Source organism: Crocodylus siamensis, chromosome 1 (assembly GCF_052110815.1).
Source record: "Crocodylus siamensis isolate JL-2025a chromosome 1, ASM5211081v1, whole genome shotgun sequence".
Taxonomy (NCBI): Eukaryota; Metazoa; Chordata; order Crocodylia; family Crocodylidae; genus Crocodylus; species Crocodylus siamensis.
The window spans coordinates 11,683,062-11,707,414 of record NC_143395.1 but is presented as its reverse complement, the minus strand read 5'-3'; the positions used below and the strand labels follow the sequence as shown (position 1 = coordinate 11,707,414).

Sequence of the window (24,353 nt, the reverse complement as noted above, 5' to 3'; positions counted from 1 at the left end):
TACAGAACATCTGTTTCAAAGAGCGAGCACCAAAAAGCCTTCAGCTGAAACTGACAGAGGTGGGAGTGGTTTTGGTAGTGATGTGCATTAGGAGTCTTGTTACATTCATGCTTCTTCCTCCAGTCCTTTCTTCAGTGTTCATGTTTATATGGTTTGTATTATGCTGAGGAGCAATCCTGCAATTGGCTGTTTGGAGCTCCACTGACTTCCCTGGGGTCCATGTGGCCAGAAGTGGGACTTTCAATTTATAAATTTTGGGTATTTTCATAGTTTTTGAGGCAACAGGCTCTTACTTTTAATACCCAGAGTTTCCTAATAAAATAATACGACTCTCCCATGAACCAAAAAATGTTTGTTTGTAAAACTGTGTTAACAGTGTTCTCTGTAACGATGCATCCTGCCTTGGGAGTCATTGGTGGTTCTTATGAATGGTAATCTCTTCACGGTATGTACAGTTTGCCACCTACTTGCATCACTCTCTTTGACTTCCCTTAAAGGAGCTATAACATAGGCCAGTGGATATGGCTTTGGAGTAGGACTTGGGTGAACTGGGTTCTGTTCCCTGGTGTGCCACTGATTTGTAGCATGACCTTGGAGATGACACTTCTTCTGTCACCTGTATTTGTGTCTTTCACTTCCTGTCCTTTGCTGTTTCTGCTTGTTTGTAAACTCTTTAGGGCAGAGACCGTCTCCTTAATACGTACTGTGGTTGGGACTAGTAGGGACTGCTCCTGTTACACAAACAGTAATTAATATCAAACACGGGTCCTGGGGATCTTGCAGTATGGAACTGTGGAGCTCCAAATAGTGACCTTGGCACAGCTTATAAGTAGAATTGCTTAACCTTTTTTTTTCTTTTTTCTTTTTTTTTTTTTTTTACACTGGCTCTAAATGTATATGAAGTGTAAGTCATGTCTGTCAGTATAAAGAGAAAAAAATTAAGTTGAGGTATCTGGGGGAAAGAACCACTGATTACATTGTTCAAGGGAAGCATGCTGTAAATTTGGAATTAATTTATAGTAACTCATTTACCTGTCTGGGGCTCTCTTGTCAGTGTAAAAACCCTTTCCATATAGCCTGAAACTCAGCTGCTAAAAATGTGAAATCAATAGTTAGTGTTATACTCAGTTAAAAAAATCATATTGATTCTCAGATAATGACAGCAGTTCGTTCTTGCAGGAATGCATGCCACTTCCTGTCATGAAGATTGCTTTCACGTATATTAAGTCTGAGAGGGGGAGCATAGATATAAAACTGCTTTTCTATAATGAATAGTTGCTTTAGTCTGGGCATTAAAACTAGATATATTTTTTTTAATTTATCTCCTGGGTTTATTTTTTTTTTTTTCATTTCACAGACAAACTCTGCTAGCAAGAACTTGCCTCTAATGTCATATAGCCTTGAGCTACTGCTGCTGATACTCATACTACTGCTCTCCTTTGTAGCAGTTGGTTAAACAGAATATTGTCACCAGGCCCCGTATTTTTTTCCCCATCTTGATTAGAAGGTTAACACTGTGTTATCTTGGGTATTAGATGCTAGCTGCTAAACCCTAAGAATTTACCAGGACTCCGGCTGTCCAAGCTTCATGGCAGATTTTTGTCACTTCTAGGGGATTAAAGTTCTTCATGCCGATCATGGTGGCATTTGACTTCTTCCATTGTGGAGCTATTTTTTACTTGTTTGGTGGCTCATTCAAAGTCTCTTATTAAATATAGATTACTTCATCTTCAGATAGAAAATAGCCTTTCTTTTTCCTTCAGCTCTTTCTAGGTAGTCTGGTTTCCCAGAAAACTTCCGCTAAATGCAAGGGCTTGCTGTCCAGTGGTATATTTGCTGTATCATCAGAGACTGAATTTGACAGAGATTCTGGAAATATTAAGGTAAGTGTGTAATTATATATGTCGGTTTCCTGATGGAGTCCCCTTTTAGGGCCTTCTTGGGTTTCTCATTCATGACCTCTTATCATTTAGCATAAGCACAATCTGGGCCTGATTTTGTTCTACCTTTCGATAACGGCAGCAAACCCATGCTGGAGCAGATGCAATTGAACTGCTGTGTTGCAATATAAGAAATGAAGGAGTTGGGTAAACACTGTTTCTGAAAATACTACCATGCATTGCCATTTTTAAAAAATTTTCTAGACCAATTCAAAATAGTAAAGCCACTGCCAATACTAAACATTCCTAGAACCAGCCCTGCCACTGTAAGTCACTTGTTCAGCAATGGATCTGTTTAATTTATACAATGGATCTGTTTAATTTGTTTTAATTTATACCTATATACTTGTCCTTGTATGTGCTTCTTCATATATTACAAACAGAAAAAGTATGTTAAAGGAATTGCTGTCAAATTTGTAACATCAAGCACTTGGAATCAGAAAATGACAGAATTAAGGTTGCCTAACATTTAAAAAACAGCAAGCTGGGGGAAAAATTAGAGTTTTGGTATGTTGCATCATACTGACAACCACGTGGGTGATCAGGATTTGGAACGTTTATCTAAATCTACCCCTCAGCACCTCTGCCACTTGTGCTAAGTTGGCTGCTAAGAGGATGAGTATTCATCCTTTGTCAGGGGTATTAAACATACAACCCGTGGGCCAGGTCTGATCCATTGGATTGTTGCGTTGGCTGGAGCTGCTGTGCTGGCCTGGCTCTGGAACCCAGGGGTTTAATACTGCAACCACTTGGCCCTCCTTTTACCTGTAGCAGTATTCAGGTGTCAGTGCAGTTAAAATCAGCAGCAGGGAGGTGAAGAGGGGTGAGCAAGGATAGCATTGAACTCCTGGGCGTTGAGCCAGAGGATCCAGTAGCTGCAGGGGTTCATACTACTGCTGCTGGCTGCACCATCAGAGGTGCCTTGTTTAGCCTGTGAGAAACCTGCTTTCTGGTCCTGGCCTGCAGGGCCAAATGAGTTTGACACTCCTGTGTCGCAGGGCACTAAGGTGCCTGCTCCTTTAAGGGCTGAAACCGCCTAGGGAGAGAGCCCTAGCAGTCAGGCAGGGACATCACAGGTGCAGGTTACTGTGGCAGCAGGCCGAAGGAGGGAATTAGCCTGTACCTGTAGCCAGTAAGCTGACCGGAAGAAGCAGGGCCCTGGGCCCATATAAACCCCAGGGCCAAGGTTCCCTCTAAGGTGTGCGCGGCCGCGGCCACGCACAACTAAAAGTGTAGCTGTGCAGGCCTTTTCAAGGCCGTGCACCAGAAGAGGAGCTGTAATTCAGCTCCTAGGCAAGGTGGGGACGGGAGCCTGGTGTGGGCTCTGCTGGGTCCAAGGAAGTGCTCCGCTTCTCTGCATCAGAGCCGGGGAGTGGACCACTTCCCCAGAGCCAGCAGAGCCCACACCATCCTCCATCCCTGCCTTGCCTCATCTCGGGGAGGAGCCGCTGCCTGCCCCAGTGAGGCTCCACTGGCTCCGGGACACCGCTTCGCTCCCCAGCATGGCCTCGGGGAGCAAGGAGGCATGTGGCGTCAGGGCCAGGGTGCGGAGCAGTGTCCCAGAGCTGGTGGAGCCTCACTGGGGCAGGCAGTGGCTCCTCCCTGAGATGAGGCAAGGCAGGGATGGAGGCTGGCTTGGGCTCTGCTGGCTCCGGGGAAGTGCTCCACTCCCTAGCCCTGATGTGGGGGAGCAGAGCACTTCCCCGGAGCCTGCGCCAGCCCCAGCCTCTGGCCCCCAGCTTCTCGGCGTCGCCCCCAGCTGGACTGAGGCGGCATATGGACTGCTACTCCTTAGAGGAAACATTGTCCAGGGCTGGGACTAGACAGTCGGTTCCCTGCCAGCAGCCAAAGGGGAAGGAGCCTCCAGGGAGGAATTGCCCAGAGATGCTGCAGCTGCCTGGTATGCAGCACTTAAGACTAATGGGGATCCAGGAACTCACCAGGTACCCTTGACTACTAGGCACTTAGTGCCAGGGAGGAAGTTTGACTCTTTTAAAGGGGCAGAGCACACCCTGAACTTTTTGTGGTACGTTATAGCTCAGGGGCTCATATTTTCATGCTGTCTTATAACTCCAGAGGATCGGGCTGAGGCTGATGGGGAAGGAGGAGGTCTCATTGGGGCCCACTACAGTGTGGGGACCTCAGCACGAGTGCAGGCACTGGATTTGGGGTAAACAGACCCCAGTGCCAGGGGGCAGCGAGAGAGAGAGAGAGACAGGGCTGTGGAGAGCTCGGCGCCAAGAGAGAGACAGGGCTGTGGAGAGCCCAGTGACGACCAAAAGCCAAGCTAAATTAAGGCCTTCGAGGGACAATGAGTGAATTCCAACTACAAGGCCTGGGGCCTGCTAAAGGGGTGGTTTGGAGCCACGCATCTAGCCCGTGAGACTAAGGATGTCCCGAGAAGCATTCATTTTGGAGTGGGACCCAAAAGGGGTCCAGGAACCCACAGGGTTCAGTGGGGTCCATCAGGACTGTGCCCAAAATACAACTTGAGGGTAGCCTCCCTATTTACTATAGTACTCCAAGATGTGGCAGGAACGAAAGAGGGTGCCCATTGGGCAGGATTGGCATGGTTAAGGGGACCTAGAGGTATCATGGCCATCCCTGAAGTCCCTGTCCTGTGACTTTCTGCTCTGTGATGCTTTGCTGGATGTCCTGAGACCCGAAGAAGTCAGGAAGACCTACCTGAAAGGCGGGATGAGAGGGACGCCGCAGCGGAGGGAGAACTCACGCGGCTCGTTAGCCGCGTCTATGTACAGCTGAGGCCGGCAGCTGACGATGACGTCGGATGCCGGCCGGGGGATTTAAAAATGGCAGCCGCTGCTTCAGAGGCGGCGGATGGTGAGGGGAATGAACGGCTGTCTGAGCCGTCCCCGACACGAGCCCAGCGGGACAGACAGCGAAGAGCCAGTGTGCCAGGTAGGATGGTGGCATGGAGAGAAGGAATGACGACGGGATCACCAGAGGATAGACCCCGAGGGGTCAGATCGGGTGAGACACGGAACATTGAGACTGCCTAGGACGATTCAGCACACCATGAAGTAAGTGCTGAGGCGGTGGGTGCGGGGATCGCTGAAGAGGAGCGACAGACCAAAGGATCACTTGGTGGGAGAGAGAGATCGGGGCGGGATCGCCGCTGAGAATAGAGGATGTCGAGTGAAGGATAAGGGGGCAGCACTAAATATCCAGGAGGCGTTCCTCCTGGGCACAATTATAGGGTGCTGGTGGTGGGTCGGTGAGGTAGTCGGCACAGAAGAACCCCTTGGAAGAGGCACGTAGATCAGGGTGTATAGGGTGATGGTTCGGTGGTAGTATCTATTGCAGTAGAGTTAAGGCATCTATACAGGTGGGTGTGAAGGGCCCGACGTCAGGGCCGGGGTGACCCAAGGGCTTTGAGTAAAACCCAAAGACACAGGTCACTAGAGAAGTCTGCGGGATCATCACAGAGCAGGCACAGGGAAGTGGAGGCCGCAGGTGGCGTGAGGCCGGGGTGTAGGGGTGGCAGGAGCCCCGTGTGTAACCAACGAGGCAGACCCGGGCCACCGAGGGACCTGTGAACTAGTCCCGCCCCACTAGTGTAACAGCAAGTTGTGGCTGGTGAAAGGCGGGGTCGGTGACACAGGAAGATGAACGACCACAGTAACACCCACGCCCGGTGAAGAGGGTGGTCACCGACACGAATAGCCAGACACCTAGTAGTGATACTCAAAGGCCCGTTGGGAACACTTAGCAAATCTAGGCTGACAGCACATGAAAGTCGAGTCTTGGGCTACATTTGCATTTTGGGTTGTAGAGGGAAATGTGTGATCTCTGGGTACAGTCTCTCATTCTCTCACCCCTGTCCCATGCCAGAAAATCTCTGCTGAAGTTGGGCAGATTTTCACATGGATGGTATGCCCTGACACCAAGCTTACCTGTCTACCAAATTACAAGCCCTTGCTTTAAAATATGGGGATGATTGTTAAAAAATTGCTAGAATGTTGTTTTTTTTTTAACAAGGACAAAATAACTTTTTTTTTCCCCTTTTGTCCTTGGAAATGGCTAGATTATTTTGTCTGCCTTTAAAAGGAAAAACAAGCTAAAAATAAATCCAGCTTGAGGCAGATAAAATTTCAGTGCAAACTGATTAAAGTTTTGGCAAAGTTATAAGCACCTGAAAACTGGGTCCTGCAGTGGGAAGTGTCAGGCAACCTTCATAATAGGCCATTACAGGTGGTTCATTTTGCGATGTGTCCACACAAATATACCAACATGTTATATTTCTGAGACTAATGTCTTTGAGGCTCTCCTAATACAACTGTTTTATAGCTTCTTAATGCTGCTTTTTTTTCAATATACCATCCCCAAGCATAAGCATGTGTCCACATATAGTAAGTATCTGCATGTGCTTGTGTTTGCACAATATTCAAAACTGCAAGATGCAATGGAAACATTTGCATATGATTAAATGTTATTAGCAGCATAGAGAAAAAGATGAAATGCTATTATAACCCATATAATACATACGTTTTGTGTATGCCTTTAAATACAAACTATTGTTGGAAAAAGATTCAGAATTGTGAACAAGGTATTTTGTTTTATAAACTGCTACTTTTTATTACATTAATTAGTGAGTGTGTGTGTGTGTGTATGTATGTAGTGCTATGATGCAAATTTCAAACAAATGTCATTCTGTTTTGGGTGTAATAAAATCAGTATTCCCAAAACAACTTGAAGTAACTTGAAAATGAATCATTTTTTCTGTATGTCTTGGTTGAGTGTGTATTGGGGGCCCACCCAGGGAATGGACCAGAAGGGATGCTATCTGAAATTTTGCCTGACTGGGGTGTGTCAAGTGATTACATGGCCACTGGAGAGAGGAAGACATCTGTTCCTGCATGCCTTGCTGTTTAGTTCATTGGTGGGAGGGGAAGTGAAGGGACACAGAGAGGAATCCGTGTTGCAATGCTTGGATAATAATAACAACTGAGTCTGGCCAGTATGGTTGAAGCTCATGTTGGAGGTCCTTTTGTTTTGGGTTGAAATACAAGACTGAGCAAGCATGTAGTTGTGAAGAGGGAGTCTGGTGTGGAGAGTTAAATATAGTAAGGTGGAAAGAATAGTGAAGAAAAGGAAAGAGTATCTACATGAGAAGTAGAAAGGAAGAGAAAATGCGTAGAAGAGAGAAGGAAGACCTGGCTTGTACCGAGGAATTTTTAAGCGTAATGAAATTTGCTGTCCAATCCACGAGGACAAAAATCTATGGCAGTACAGCATACATACCACTGAAATGCACAGAATTTATTTTCTGTGGTGTGTAACATCACAAGCTAGATTCAATAGGCATGCTGCAGCGTTGTAACTTTCAAAGAATTATGAAAGTATGCACCTTCTTCGTTTTGCTGCGTCTAGGGTGGCACTAAGTTGGTTAATTAGCAGCATAGAGAAAAAGATGAAATGCTGATGAAGTATCGATGTTGGTTGATCAAGTATCCTCAGTATATTGATAGGGTTTTTTTGCGGGGGGGGGCAGGGAAATGTCCTGTGCCCATAGTTGGTTATAGGTAGAAGTCTACTCAAATTGTGGAAAAACTAAACCATTTTTGTGGGGCTGACATGGCATAAATAGCAAATTCCTTGCATATTTCCTGGATGTGCTCCGGCAGCCCCGCCTCTCAGCACTGATTTGGTGGAGAAGCCCGGCAGGGGGAGAAGACATGAGGGGGTGCCCTCTGTCTTGTCAGCTGCCTTTCATGCCACTGTGCCAGCTGGGGTCTTCCAACTCCCCACCCAGTAGGCTGCAAGGCAAGGCTGCAGCAGCAGCAGCAGCAAGGAATGCTAACTCCCCCACTGGGGAGCCAGCATTTAATTTTATTAAGTTTTTTAAAATTGATTTTTGCAGACAATCTCAAATTACATGGTTTCTGTGGAATCGCAGTTTGAGTGGACCCTTAGTTATATGAAATTTTTTGTGGTTTTGTTAGAGCAAATTATAATCAGTAATTACCATGTGTGCATTTTTAATGGGTCTGAAAGGTGACGTCCTTTAGTTGTGGATTACTTATCCCCCAATGCTGACTTTCAACAAGAATCAGAAATGTTTTCTAAAGAAGCCCAGGCTCTAATTTAAATTGATTTCCTCTAGTATGGCTCTTCTCAGCTGCTGTGAATGGGTTTTGAGCATGATTGACATTTGCTTTTTTTTTTTTTTTTTTTTTACCTGTTTTCAGACGTTCCCAGTCTCCATTGCTCCAAAAGAAATACCGTTGTAACCTGTCATCTTATGGGTGAAGGGAAGCATTGTCCTAAGCCCCATAAATCCCAGTTGTGGTGCAGAATATACAAACACAATTTTCCTGTCCTCTGTAGGCAATTACATGGGAACCTTTGGTCTCTGACATCAGTTTTCACTATATGTAGCACCTATTTGGGGGGGTTGCAGGGTAGAGAAGTAATTTAATATGGAGGAAATGAGTTTGGCAGCAGTTACTGTAATGCAGTTGTTTTAATAACTCTGGCTCCTCCAGCACAGCAGATTGATTGCTTTTCAGAGTACTTGTTACCAGGGGAAAGTATATGGAAGGCATGTGAGCTGCAAGACTTCAACTTACCACATGCTATTAGATGCTTGGAACCTTACTACTAAAACAATGCGTTTATTAGCAGTATATTGAGCTGGAAGTCTCTGCATTGGTTCATATCTAATGGCACACTGTATAACAGCTGATAAAGACTGACAATACAGTGAGGAAGCAGGAGGACTTCTGGAACGTTTTCCCTGCTCAGTTCCCAACATATGGGAGGGAGAAGCCAGAGATGTAAGAACACTACTTGAATATAATCTTGCTTTAAAACTTCTGTTCTGAATTTTAGGTAATTTTAAAGTAAAGATTTCAGTTTTCATTGTTTCATTCAGCTGGGGAAGGAAGAAAATAAAATTGAAGTGGGAAAGGTTGGCTGTTCACAAGGCTTGTGGCTATACTACTTTCCTGGGATTTCAAAAGACACACATTTGAGATGCAGCAGAGAAATTCAGGGGTAACTTTCCTGCACTTTGTGTGAGAGTTTCTTATTATGAAGAGTTCAGAGTTATTTTTTTTAAAAAGAAATTGCATAAGAGTTTGCACAGTAACTCATGGTTTTTTATGCCCTTTAGTAAAATGCAATGCAAACACAATAATTCATGGTGTTTTATGCCCTTTAGTAAAATACAGTGCAACCAGATGTGCCCATAAGCCTACTAAACGTTACATCAGTTGAAAAAGAATCCTCCATATAAATGGAGAAAATTGCATAACTGTCCAGTTGCATTATTTCAGAAAGTGAGGTGATTTTTTTTTTTTTTCTTTTCCCATTGAGACCAGGAACAGCTAATGTTGATGTACTATGGTTAATCAGGCCCAGGAGAATCCTCTAAGTGGAAAGAAGAACATTTACTTAAGCATATGGTCCCATTGATTTGATACTTCTTTTCATATGGTTTCCATAGGAAGTACTTGCTGGCTAGCCTTCTGGCTAAAGCAAGAGTTGGTAGCAGCACATGGGTTCTTTTCCAAACTCTGTAGCAATTCTCCTTGGTCATCTCTGTGCTTCAGCTTCATCATATGAAATTAAGACTATTTACAAGAGTACTGAGAGACCTACAGTAACCATTGCAAGCACTTAATTTGTTGGGAGAAAGCTGTTGTAAAAAGGGCAAAATATATATGTTTATAATATAAAATATGTACTTGTACCTGGACAAGGATCCATGTGTTATCTTTCCACTGTTAGGAGGTTGTTTTTAAACCAGAGAAGTATAGTTTCTAATGTTTTGCGTTGCCATACAAATTAGATGCTTTTATCTAAATTACTTGCTGGAAATCAAAGGAAAGACACACAAGGGTTGCTAGGATGCCCTCACCTTGCATATTCTGGAAACAAAGCTTGCAAAAAAACCCCCCGTTTTTTGTTTGTTTTTTTTTTAAATTAGTTCTTTGTACAAAATTCATTAAGATGTTGGATTTGTTTTTTCTTTTTTTCTTTTGCCTTTAATGATGATGATGATGAAGAAGAATATTTAAGACCGAGGTGAGTTGTTGATGGTGTATGAGCATCAGAACATGTTGCTCAGATGGCACATTTTGTTAATTACAGAAGAAATTGTTTACTGGAAAGGCTTTGTATACACAAATTATATGGGACTTTGCTGCACAGATTAAGGAAAACATATCCAATTAATGAGTTGGCCAGAACTGCAAATGTATGAAAAGGTGGGATAGAGGGGTGCCATGTTATATTTGTTCCTTAGCATCTTAGCCCTCATAATAGCAAAGCATTTGAGAATGTTCTTCTCTTTAAGCATGCAGGTAGTTGCGCTGCTGTCAGTGCAGCTCCTACATAAAGGTAGGCTTCTGCTTAAGGGCCTTAGGTGATAAAAGCCTTTGAGCTAGGACATTGCCTTCACATGCATTGGTAAAACACCTAGCACAGCGGACACTATTGTAGTATAGCTATTAAGTAACTAGACACCATTTATTCTTTGTTTTGAAATGTTAATATGTCTATTCATTCTGACTCTAACCCTGCAAACTTGTGTCTGACTGCATGTGAGTAGCCTCACTTACTGGTTGTGAACATGCTTAAGTCTTTGCAGGTTTGGGACTTCTGAGTAGTGATCCAGATGCTATAGCACCATTTCAGCAGCATGTTCTCAGTCCTTTTCAGGAATAGACCATGTACACAGAGCAATAGTTGTTCACCAGTGTCAAAGCAGGTTTGAAAGTGCAGGATAATTCTTATACTATCCTTATATCCAAGATTCTGACTTAAGTGTGTGTGTGTGTGTGTGTGTGAGAGAGAGAGAGAGAGAGTTTGAGAGGTTTATGCATCTATTTCTAAAATTTAATATTTAAAGACCTATGGATTCTGGTCTGATGAAATGAGTCAGTTAAACCATACTGTATATTTCGACACAAAATTACACAGACTAAAATGAAAATCAGTATGACAGGAGGAGCAGATTCTTCTATTTCATGTATATTTGAAAGCTACAGAAGTGGCTGTTAAAGTCAGATGGCACAGACTTGTCAAACCGTTCAAGAAGGAAAATATCATTGTTGGATGGAATTAATTTGCAGCATCTCATTTACCATTTTGAGGTTTTTGTTATGAATTCCCCTCCTATGCAGTCTGAAATGCCAAGTGAGAAAATGTTTCAGAGTGGTAATATAATATATTAAGAAAATGTTATTGATCACAGTATGCTGTTACTGGAAGATGGCTTTTTCTACTGGAACACAAGGGACTTTCTCGTGTTATGATAGGAAAATATATTGTAACATGCAGACAGTATTGTTGTAAAGGTCAGAGTATCTTTTGCACTAAATTTCCTTTTGACAATGAGTTTCTCTGCAACAAGCAAAATATCAACAGTCAACAATAAAGAGAACTGGGATTTTAAGCTTAAAAAAAGGTTGCATACAATAAAGAAATAACGTCATAAATGACAGCAGTGAGAATTATTTCCACCATCATTTGGGAAATTAGACTAAAAGGCATTACAGTAAAACCCATTGATGTGCCTGTGGACTATTGTGAAATACTGAAGATGGCTTAGAACCAATTTATATGTATTCTTTAATCATATATATGGATACTTATACAACTGCACAAAATTTTCTATCCATAATAAAACAATATAATCTTCTTCAATATCTTGTTTTAAAATTACTTCCATTTAATAACCTGACTAGTATAAAAATTAAGCATAAGCTCTTTGTTGCACCCAGAAGGCTTACTAGAGGTGGGTGTATGTGATTGAAGACATGTATCTATATATGGCTGATATGTATATGCTACTGCTTCATAAAGCATGGAGTTGCAAGCAATTTTAGTCTGTAATAAGTTGCCTGATGTGTGCAAAATCTTTTAAATATATCTGATTTAGAGAGGTCTTTCACAGCATAACCAATGACGCTGAGCATCTTAACATATCTATATCTATCTTCAGCCATATTTAACTGTTGCCTCATGCTGGATGTGTCTACATGTGCAGTTAATGTGCCTGAATTTTCTACACAGAAAATTCAGGTGTATTAAACTGGGCCCCCGCTCACATCTGTATGTGCACCCGTTGGGAGCAAACTTGTTCCCAATGGGAGCAGTTCAGTTTAGGGCTGCCCCACTGCAGCATCCAGTGGGAGCTTCAGGCTCCACTGGGTATGAGCCCTGGGCTGGCAGGGGGCATAGGGGCTGGTCCCAAACTCCATAAGACAGGGGAGAGCTTTCCTGGCTACCAGGCAGCTGCTTTTCAGCCACATAGAGACTGGGACCTGTTCGTATCTCCACTTAGCTGGAAGGCAGCTGCCTAGCAGCTGAGACAGCTCCCCCAGCCATGTGGAGATTAGGATCCATCGCAGTCTACACGTGGCTGGGAGGCAGTGTCCCACCAAACCAGGGCAGCTCTCCCAGCCGCCTGTGGCCCTCTGCTGCTTAAGCTGACTGTGAGCAATTTGGTCCTGGTGAGCATTTACACGAGCACTTTGTCACATTAGTTTAATGCCCTGGTTTCTACAGCCCATTAATGTAATCTACTGTGAAGTAATTGCCATGCACACGTAGGTGCTGGCACTTTACTGCATGTTAGACTAATCTAACGCACAGTAAAGTGTCTCTTATAGATGGAACTGTTGAGTTTTATAATTAGAAGTGCAAAAGTAGTCACATTGCTAACATGTCACTTAACCAACTCTGCAAAAAATGTCATGCAAGACATAATTTCACCAAATGTGTTGTTTGTATACAATGAGTAATAGCTACGTGGTGCATTTGAATTTAAACCAAAACCACACGCCCACTTCCACTGAGCAAGCATGGGTCTTTTTTGGTAAGCAAAGAAAATAGCATTCTCAATGTTTGTTTGTTTTTGTCCTGCTTCACCTCCAACACATGCCTCTAGTGGTTTCTTTCATCTCTGCTGCAATAAATTGTCACTACAATGGATCTGTGGATATCAGCCGGACTGGAAAAATTCATCTCTGGCGCAGCAGCTGAGTACCAAATCATTCACAGTTTCCATATCTAAAAATGACTTCTTCAAGAATGACTTCTGAGCCTAGAATAGATGCCAGTTGTTTTCTCTTGGAATATTATATTAATATTCTTTCCTGTTTTTACCACTTTAGAACTATTCCTGAAACTTTTAAAATTAAATTGTCTGGGAGGTTTTATTCTTGATACCCTTGCCACAATTCTTAATTCACATAGTGAAGATTGCTTGGAGAAGTAAAAAAAAAACTTAGGCTTGTTTATAAGGAGGCAGTCAGCATGAAGAATACAACGGCATTTTACACCCATGCTCCAGGGGGAGGCACTTGAATTAGAACGGCTCCGAGAGCTGCTGTAATTAAAATGCCGGAATCGTCACGTGTACCAGCATCCTTGCACTGAAAAATGGTGGCGGGAGCACTTTAAAGCTCATCAGATAAGCTTTAGTTAAAGTGCTCCTGAGTCTGCTCTGATGCTCCATAATTGCAATGCATTGGAGCAGCCTTGCTGCACATGTATAGGCACCCTAAATTTTCAGATACCCCCTTTCCAGGGAGTCTATAAATACTTCCAATGCTAGCTTTTTTTTTTTTTTGCTTTTTTCCTTGTTCTATTGACTTGACTTGGATTACTGTTACAGTCTATTACAACAACAAGCAAGAGCTCAAATGTAAGAGCACTGGGGATTTTCCACAAGAACTCTGTATTGACTGTACTTCATCCAAGAACGTGGCCATCACCTCAACTTTCTCATGTTTTTAAAAGAACAAGCCTCAAAATTAAATCCAAGTTCATAGATCACACCTGAGACCGAGTCGGTTTCAGTTCAAACTGCATTTCAATTTTCCAAGCTTTTCATAAAGATTGTATGTAAGGGATATATGCATTATATTCAAACTGCAAGGGAATTGTAGGTTGGTGGACTAGGGTTAATTGCATTGGAGTTTCCCCATAGTGCAATGGCAACAGAAAGAGCCATTTCTGTTGAGGTTAAAACTCTTCCTTAATGTTCACCATAACAGCAAGTAATTGGGATATCAGTGTACCTATCAATCAACCAACACTGGCAATCAGCCTGCCAGAAGCCAAAAACCACAACCCCTGGGTTGGGACTCTAGTTCACAACTCTCACAGAAGCCACCAGTCGATCATCAGTATCACTTCCTACCCTTCCCAGCAGGCAGTCCTTGGTGGCCGCAAATACAAACAGTAACTAGATGGTGCTTTGCTTTTGAATCCTAATGGGATCTTAGTGCAAGGTGAGTTGGCCTAGAATGAAGGTGGGCAAAATACAGCCTGCCAAATAACTTTATCTGGCCCATGGCTGCTCCTCTCATGGAGAATTGTACCTGGCCTGCAGCTGCCCTGGCCTTCAGTGCTTCTCGCTCTTCCACAGGCCAGACAGCCACAGCATCAGCCAGTCCCCTCATTGGCCACCCTGCCCTGTCCAGTCCCCCAGTGTAAGCTCTAAAGCAGGGGGCACCGGGGCTGGGGGACTGGTGAGGCTGTCTGCTCCGACCCTGTGCTCACTCCCAGTGACTCAACACTCGGGTAAGGGTTTCTCCACTTGTGGGGGAAGGGATGCAGGGGGAAGAGGGCCAGGAGCTGCAGGGTATCTGGGCTGTGTTCCCACACGCCACTTTAAGCTGCGCTGTGTGGATGCAGCTGGAGCAGCTCCTCCCCAACCCCAACTGGCTGGCATGTATCCGAGTTGGGTAGGAGCTGTGCCGGTGCACCCACGTGGCTCGAGTCAGGGCCCGGGAATACAGCGCGACACCAACCCAGCTGCATGCTGGGGACTCGGGGCAGGGGAAAGGGGTACAAGGAGAAGTGGAGAACAAAGGTTAGGTTCCCCTAACTTTTGTTCTCTCTGGTCAGGGATGGCCAATTATTTGGGCCAGAGGGCCACTTAGGGTGTTTGGGTGAGCTGTCCCCTCTGCAACAGCTCGCCCAAACTCCCTAAGTGGCTCTCCGGCCCAAATAATTGCCCACCCCTGGCCTGGAATCTGATCAGCAATTCCAGGAGCCCAGACCGCCCAAGATAAATCAACATTTGACACAGCAAGCCTACCCACTTTTTGGAGATTTAACAGAAAATTGCACTAATCTACTTATTCTCCACATGCAGGAAACCTCTTGTGCAAGAACACTTTTGCAGATTAGTATGACATGGGCAGGAGATGGCTGGCAGCGTGTTAGTCTCAGCTGTCCACTTTAAGACTAGGTAGAATTTCATCACATGATATGTCAGAACCTGCTCTATAAACACAGCTGTTCAGTGTTTCCTATAAACCTTTTGTGACTGGCTATTCAGAACAGTGTTTAAAATACCATTTGAATCAGCTAAATCTGACTAGCACTGTAGATGAACTTTAGTGCATCGTTAGATGTGACTGTAAAAAGATGAATTATTTAAACATAAATGCTTTTAGTTTCCATGTTTCTATGTTCATGGAGTTGAGGGAGTGCAGAAAGGGGAGGGGAAGAAGAAAGCCAGTGGGAGACCACTTTGAGCTACTTAAATCATAGCTAAATTGTTTTGTCTGTTTTTTGGATTAGAGCTTGGTGGATGTCGTAAACATATACATATTTTACACTTTGTATATTATTTTGTACTGAATGTGAAAATTCAGCTTTAAGCAGAAAATTAGACAATTTGTAAAACCATCTTCGTGCTTCTCTGAGAGAGGTTGGTACGGTATAATGATAAGAACCTTTAATTGTTACATGCCAAAGCCTGTATTTCTGCTTACTGATATGTGAGCAAAGACATTTACATTGGGTGTCTCTGAAGAGATACAGTCTTTTAAGCATGCAAAAGGATTTCTGATCTTCCACTGGTTATAGGAATTAAAAAACTGCTTTCTATACAGCCCAGATAAATTGGGAGATGCAGAATCCCTCATCTTTGGCTGCAGTAAAGTTATAGTGGGCGGATCGTAGCGAGATTAGAATCTTCCATTGCTTAGTCATAAGCCAGTCAGAACTGTTTTACATCCCTGTGACTGATAAATCTACACAGGCTAGATTTGAATAATGGAATTGCCATTAATATCTAATATAAAAAGATGATTGGTTGTGTATTTGATTTATGAGAAGTTGGAACTAGTGAAGTACGCTGGATGAGCGTGGAGATGTTTGTGCTACTAAGCCTCGAAAAGCGAGGTATAACATGACCTTGTTATGCTCTGTAGATATTTAAAATGGCAAAAACAAAGGTTTATACTACAGTGAATCCTGCTTGAGCGATTCTGGTACTTTTGGCAATGGCTTTGCATCGTTACACAACTGCAGGCCTTCACCATTTTAAATCAAGGCTGACAAGTCACCATTTAGCTACTGCCTGATATGGGATTATCAGCTTTGAATCAAAGGATGTACACAGGCTATAGAGGATAACATTTTCGAATATATTAGGATTTGAAAGTATGCAGGTTGTTCTTCATCAGTTCCTAATGCAAGAATGATATTTCTTCCTAATTTATGTGCAAATGGGCTTCCAAAATCTGTTACTCTTCGCTGAGATTTTTGTCAGTTATCTTTTTTCTTTGTCAAATTACTCCTGTTTGCTAATAACTGTTAAATTGCACTTAAGCTCAGCACTTCCTTGATTTATCTTGCCTGCAGTAGCTAAGAGTGACTCTGTGTATCATTTGGCTGCTTTGCAAACATGCTGATCAGAAGATATGCAGGTGTGCTTTAATTTTTTGGAATGTTCTGGAAATTATGTTTGATTTTTGGAGAATATTTCCTTGTTGATTTAAATCAGATGAATTTCTCAGGGATGGAGAGAGGGTTTTGTGGGGGTGGAGGTGGGGGAAGAGTCTAACATAAATACGGCATTCATCATTCCGTGATATTTATCTGAAGGATATGGGAGTTCAGTAAAATGCGTTTGGAGCTTGGTTATTTACGTGTTCAGCGTTAGGTGGGTTGTCTGCCGAGTAGTTCTATGTTATGACGTGTTTGTGGGAATAAATAAATTGGTGAATTTATCCTTTCCCCTTTGCATTCAAGTGGAGTAGATTGTCGGGTTGGCAGTATAGGAAGCCTTTTTGGCGGGGGTCTAATGACATTGGTAATAATTCATGCTGTCTGTTGCATTCCTAGGACAACTTGTTTGTCAGAAATATATTTTTCATGAGTTTGGGGCAAGTTCTTTTTGGAAAAGAAAGTTTATCAGTGTCTCCGAAAGTCCCCTCCCAACCCCTTTCAAAATAAGCTCTGTATTTATAGCAACCTATTTGTAGAAGCAAAAAAGCCCCCCAAAACCTAGTGTCATCTAGTAAACCTTTCATATCCAAATATCCCTCACTCAGGCTGAACTGACTACATAACTTTTTTGTTATGTTGGAAGGACATGTTTTTAATATTAAGAAAATGCAGACGAATAACTGTATCAATATGCTTCATGGGCTTGAACCAACATGATCCATGCATTCAAATTATAGCAGCTTTATCTAGTGTGAATGAGATGCTACTTACATTTGCAGGTAAAAAATCGACAACTATTAATTTGGCAGAATTATTTATTTCCTACTGATGATACTTCCAGTGTATCTAATCAGAGTGCTCATGAATAGAAATGAAACAATTTAAATAGAGACACTGTACATTGTATGATCTTGTTTTCGCAAACTGTTCCATAATGCAGCGAATAAATTTATCTGTTCTGAAAAGACTTTTGCAAAAATCATACACAGTGCTTTCACCTCTATTATTTAATATGGCTGTTTTATAACTCTTGTAAGTTGGTGATTTCTGCTTCTGCTACAGATTCCTGGAAAAAAAAAAATCTTCATTTTAGGGAAGGAGGGAGGCATAATTATGATAGTTTATCTTAAAATGCAGCTGGATGCATCAGGATCACTTCAGTGGAATGAGTGCTAGAAAATCATTATTTGTCTTGGCTCAAGTCTGGCCAGCACCGCCCAGATGTAACTTGCAGAGGACATCCTCGGAGTGGCCTTCTCCTCCCACTCCTATATGAAAAGATGGAAGAGGGTCTACAAAGTAGCAGATTGCCTTGAAAGGTCCTACATGTGCCTGCTCAGAGGGTGAGGTGGAAACTTAGCGGGCTGGGGGAGAAGCGGGTGGGCAAGAGGTTATGATTGTCATTCTCTGTCATCTCCAGACCTCGCCCAAATCCCTGGAAAAGGTTGGGATGGAAGTAGTGAGGAAGAAAGCCTTGGGCTTATGACAGCGACACATGACATAAAGTGGTGTGATGTGTCTCCGTTTCCCTTGAGATGCCATGTTGCTGATTGACAAGATTTCTGCATGTTGTTATCTGCCAAGCATTCACAGTAGTGAAGTCACAGCCCTTGAGATGGCAGCTTCCAGGCTGAAAACAAAGTAAATCAGGGAATCCTGTTGCTTACTGCTATAGTTAGAGGTGGTCAAGTTTTACAACATTTAACTTTTCTGCAAAATTAATCATTCAGAGTTCAGCTTTAGACTTAGCATTTTGCTAATGCTGGAACAGCTGTCTTAGCAACCCCTGCTGCAGGCAGAACATGTATAACTAGCACAGTATAGTTCACTCTGTTCTTACAACTGGGTGGAAAACCCACCGTGCTTTATATTATCTTCCCTTTTAAAAGCACTGTGACATGCAGTTATCCATGCCATGTTAGTCCAGCTCCTGGTAACCAGACTGTCTCTTCCTCTAACCCCAGTATCTTATATTACTGTAATTAATTCCTGGGTATTTTAGTGCAAGTGCTGGTTGCCTGAGCCGTTATAGAAACCTCTTTAAGGATCCTGCAGTATGAGAGACGGTATGACTTTAAGGAGATGAAAAGTCAGCCTCTCTAATCCTCAGGAAAGGGTTGTGCACAACCCAACTGAAACCGGCTGCTGCTTTAATATTCCACCTTTTTTTAGACTCTTGGAATTTTAATCCCAAAATGAATTTCCACACTGACATGTGCTTGAAAACTTTTCTGGCAGCCAGAATCTCCTAATCTTTTACATTTCTTTCGATTAGCAGTGTTTACTAATCCTAACACCAGACCCAGCACCAACTGTTAACCGCACTTCTTGTTTTACAGCTAAACTAATCCTTCTAGCAGTCTGAGACCAGCAATTATATTTATCACTTTGAAATTGTCAACTGTAAGATGTTGTGGCAGTTCTCGGGTTGTTTTTCTTTTTCCTTTCCCTTGTCAGAGGCTGATAAATGCAGCGATTAGTACGAGATTATTTTGTATATGATGAATGCAACAAAAGTGAAAAATAGTCTCTCTTGTATGGAAGGAAGGAGCTCACTTTCTACCTGCATTTATGATTAGTAGCAAAATGTGCTGCTTTGGTGGCAGTCGCCTCCCCCCACAACCCACCTATTAATATATCTGTTAGTAAGCTAATGCTGTTAGGTTATAAAGGCTGTTTAGTGTACTAGGAAAGATAAGACAGCTGTCAAATCCATCCAGCTCCCAACAAATATCTTTTGATTCTGGCAAATGTTCTGTGCATGTTTGTCCACCCAGCAGCAAGAGAGGTTTTTTTTTCTTTTCTCAGTCATGTTGAACTACCTAGATGAACTAAGAGTAAAGAAGCTGCTATTATATATCTTTTTTTGCATGGAAATTTGTGTAGGTGTATAAAATAGCTAAAGGGGCTGTTCTGAATTTACATTTGATGAGAGAGAGAGACGTACAGAAAGAGAAAGCGCTGCAGTCACAGACTGGTGACGGAATGCCATTCTCTTAAATTGTTTTCAAGATGCACCGAAAATAACAGCAAAGAGAAATTAAACCCGGAATAAGGAGTTGCATTTCTGTGTAATCAGAGTTGATGTTGCTGGCAGTTTTTCCTGAATGTTTCTTCTGCCTTTGTTGTCAGACACAACTCTTCCCAAATCAATGTGTAATTTTTTTGTTCCTGTTACCTCTGTGATGGCGTTTCAGGTTTTAAAAAGGAGAAAAATGCAAAGCTGTCTGCAAATCAAAATGAAGGTTGGGACTGAAATTCATTCTTGTTTTAATCAGCTTTCCAACATGTAGTACTGTTTAAACACACAATGACCTTAACTTGTTGCTACCGGTACAGGCTCCCTAGTGGGAAGAACGGGACATTGGACACTAAATCTCTACATTAGTATCTCTCTTCTGAGCCAGAGTTTGCAGTGCATGCTGGCATCTGAAAATCAGTTAAGTTAAAGTGTTCAGCTGCCCACAAATGTTGGGTGTCCATCTGTGGGTACCCAAAATTGGGTCCTTTTACTTTCCCCTACACAGGTTTTGAACACTTGAAGTTTCTTTAGTTTTGGGGTCTCCTGTTTCTGTAAAGTTGGCCAGAGTTACCACATCTTGAGCACACAGTCATGATAGCCCATTTCTCTCCCAACCCACGCGTGCATGCACGTGTCCCTGCCCTCCTATAATATGTCTTTGTGTTCCCTTTTCCTCTATAAAGGCTCAGCGTATTGTTCAGAGGAGGCAGGGCACCTGAATGGTTATCCAAGGCTCCTGAGAGCTGATCACTCTGGAAATCTAAGTTGGAGAAGTTGCAGTAGCCTGTGCTAAGGTGGAACTGCCATGCTGTTTAGTTAGTTCATTGCTGTATGGTTTGTTTTTTGCAGTTTTTTTTTTTTTAAAGTTGCTCTTACACATCAGCTTTTTCAGAGGTTGCAAGGTACAGTGTGCTGCAGCCCAGAATCCAACTTTAGTCAGTCTCCTGCAGAGGAAAACCTGCACCCCTGTCTGGCCCTCGGTAGAAGCTCGGCAGGCGGTGGGGGCAATGAACCCTCTTACTACCCTGAATAGCAAGCAGTTGCAGCTGTGAAAGGAGAAGATGAAGTGAGAGCTGAGCTGAGGAAACTGTAACTTTAGAACCAGGATTAACTCTCCATCTAGACAAGACTCCTTAGTTGCTATGTGTGCAGTATGCAGCATGGCATAGAAATGAGGTGCTAGCAACCCACCTGTTGGTAGAATAGACACGAACGTTCAGAGTCCTAACGCTGAAATATTTACTATGCGTTTCAGTGGAAGAGGACTTTTAAGGAGTTTAAAAGAGAGAAGGACAAGGAAGCGACTGTGAAGACTGAAAGTCAGGATTAAAACCTATCTGCTTCCCATCCTTTACTTCATAAAGCGCGTAAATTCTAGTATACAACTGAAAACAACAATGGAGGGGAGGACAAATTGCTAAAAAGGCAGAATAACTCTGAGAAAACACATTGCGCGGTAGGGTGAAAGTTTCAAAACCCCTAAATCTCATTTGGTTTCTGAGACCTAAATTCCATGTGACTTATGTGCTTTTGAAATAATTTCCCTTAATCTTTTCTTGGTCAAGTTCCCAAAGACTCTTGGAGAGCTTAAATAAGATTGAAAGCATCTCTGCCCATGCTGTCTTATTTTCTCTGCATTCATTGTTTCATCCAGGTGTTTTACACACATAGCACCTATGTAGAGTATAGAAAAAGAGCTCTAGATTCTGAAGATGAAAGGGAAACCCTACTTATCAAGCATTTCTCTACTTTAACAAAGTGGGAATATCTGTTCCTTTGAAGTCTCACAACAGAAAATCATGTTGAAACTTGATTAATATAAAAGAAATTGGTTCTTCCATTACCTTCCTCTTTCAGCCCCAGCTTTGAGTTCCAACTACCCAACATGCATGTTGGGCTGATGCCCCCATTACTGTGCTCCTGCTTTTATCCATCTGGTGAGAAATTATTTTCTACAATATATACTGTAAAAATCAATATGATGGTGGATGGAGATGAGAGAGCCTAATACCTAAAGATCAGTGATGCATTAGGTACAAGTTTGCACACTTTTTGGGGAGAAGGCTAGCAACATACTTGGCTGCATTCGTAGGCGTGTCGCCAGCAGATTGAGAGAAGTGATTCTTCTCCTCTATTCGGCATTGGTGAGGCCATGTCTGGAGTAACGTATTCAGTTTTGGCCCCCCACTACAGAAAGGATGCGGACAAATTGGAGAGAGTTCAGAAGAGGACAGTGAAAATGGTTGGGGGGTTGGGAGATATGACTTGTGAGGAGAGGCTGAGGGAACTGGCTTAATTTAGTTTGGAGTAGAGAAGACTGAGAGGGGATTTAATAGCAGCCTTCAACTGCCTGAAGTGGGGTTCAAAAGAAGATGGAGCTGGACCATTCTCTGTGGTGACAGAACAAAGAGCAATGGTGTCAAGTTGCAGCAAGGGAAGTTTAGGTTGGATATTAAGAATAATTTTCCATGAGAAGGGCAGCAAAACACTGGAACAGGTTGCCCAAAGGTGGTGGCAGGTAGTTGGACTAGATCCTGAGGTCCTTTTTGCGACCATAATTTTCTATGATTCTTTGATTTATCTCTACATTGGATTTGATCTTAGTCTGCTACAAATTTTGACTTCGTTACTTATATACATGCTGGTTTTTTTTGGTAATTTAAACAGCTACAATTGATCACAGTTGACAGGGTCAATCAGTGTTGATATTACAAAGCAATGAGTGGACGTAGCTGTAGACAACACCTGTTTAAGGAAATGTTGTTACACATGGTGACAGTCCAAAAGCTTATATCCCATAATGCAAGGACTTCATTCTTCTTGCCCCACAATCAACTTGCTCAATATTTTGCTAACTTGACAATCTACAGCCATTATGTACCAGGGCTTCCACCAATGGCAGTAGCATTAGTACTGAGTGGTAAAGCTAAAAGGGAAAAAGATAATGATAAAAAGCTTAGCTGCTGGAGGAAGGAGGCTGAGTTTAACAGGAATCAAGATTCCTCAAATGCGGAACTTTTAGGATCCATTCTTGTGAACCTCAGGCACAAAATAACAATTTTGAGTCATTGCACTTCTTGGCAAAGTTTAACCTGAAATGTATCTATCTACCAAATTTATGTTCACTTTACCAGTATGATTTGGGTATTTGTACTGCCGGAGGAGCCAGTGTAGACATCCGAACACTGGTGCGTAACTTGGAAAGTGCATAGGTGCTCAAGCAGAGTTTTAGCTTCTAGAAACCTAGGGACTCATTGTACCAGCCCAAAAATCTATTTCAAGGTCTGTCGGCTTTGAGGATTCAACAAGCTGCCAATGTCTCCTTTTTAAACGTGGCTGTGAAAATAATTGTGAATGATTAATTTTAATTATAGCTGGCTAGGAGTAGATCCTTGAATAATGATGTGTGGATGGATTTCAAATAAAATATGTCTAAGACCTGTCTGAAGTAGGGGTTCTTGAGCTTCCAGAATGTGGACTGTGCTATTTTAGGAGGATGTCTCGCGCGCCTACCTTTCCTGTCATTCATAATCACTTCACACTCTTGTGGCAGCTACAGCAATTGCCTATATGGAGAGAAGTGTCAGAGAGTGCTTTAGAGAGTCTTAGCATTTTGAACTTTTTGAAAAAATAATCCTACCAGTGACTTCAGCTCTTTTTAAGGCCCTCTTCTCAGTTGTTTGATTTCTGTGTCCTGCAGACATGCAGAGAGCACCCCGTAACCAGCCATAGACAAAATTTTTAGCAGTCCCCAGGTCTGAAATATTCTAATCACCAAAGAAATCTGCTCTTAGAAAGTGTACTTCTAACACTTAAAATCTTGAAGTACAGTCTGACCACCACTCTGCTTGTGTCTAGGTGCCCACCAATATTTAATGTATTTATCCTCACTTCACCCCTGTGAATCACAGAACTACTGTCCCCCATATTGTAAAGAAGGGGAAACCAAGGTAAAGAGAATAAAACTCCTGTTTTTCAAAGTGGGATTTTCAAAGGTGCCTAACTCCTGTTGGCTTCAAGCAACTGGCCCAGAGTCACAAAGGATATTTGTGGAAGAGTAGGAAGGGTATCCAGGTCTCCCACAACTGAGAATAACTGTCCTGTCACTGAACCATCCTTCTCCCAAGTGGTTGCGCACAGATTTTATTCTGTGTTTAAAATGGGGTATTCAGTGAGAGGCAGTATTATCTAATAGGACATTGCCAGTCCTGACCCACTAAAATCAAGGAGTCGTCTTAAATTATTTAGAACTAGTATTATACCCATGGATTGTATTCCCAATCCTTCCATTGAGCTCCTGCGTGATCTTGGGCAGATCATATGATCTCCCAGGACCTCTGTTTCCACACATCGCCTTTTGTCTTAACTATTTAGTTTGTAAGGTCTCTGAGGGAGGTCCCATTTCTTATTATCCTTTTGTACAGTAACCCTGTATGCTTGGACAAGGCCACATTGGGCCAAAATGTCAAGTGTTCAGGTATAAAGTCATATGCAACACCAAAACTCTCTTGTCTTGAAATGTCTGCACACTCACACAGGTATGTAATCTCAGCACTTGAACTGTCATTTGGTCCAGATCTGTAGTACTAATAATCGAGTCTAGATCAGTGGGGTGGAGGTTTTGTTTTTCATCCATAAGACAAGGAATATTGCCAAAGTCAAAAGTCACT

At 42.6% G+C, this 24,353-nt stretch overlaps 1 protein-coding gene across 9 annotated transcripts in view; it reads left to right on the top strand.

Annotated features, from left to right (window-relative positions):
- KLHL29 (kelch like family member 29) overlaps positions 1-24,353 on the top strand; it is a 578,088-nt gene that overhangs the window by 88,440 nt on the left and 465,295 nt on the right. For 7 of the 9 annotated variants that reach the window (XR_016439874.1, XM_090031531.1, XM_090031554.1 and 4 more), the window contains exon 2: positions 1,764-1,883. The exons of the other annotated variants lie outside the window; for them this stretch is intronic. Coding sequence is in view for 1 of the 7 variants with exons in the window: in XM_090031525.1 (XP_089887651.1) it covers positions 1,764-1,883 (120 nt within the window). In the remaining 6 variants the exon portion in view is untranslated. The remainder of the gene's footprint in view (positions 1-1,763; positions 1,884-24,353) is intronic. 9 annotated transcript variants of the gene reach the window in all.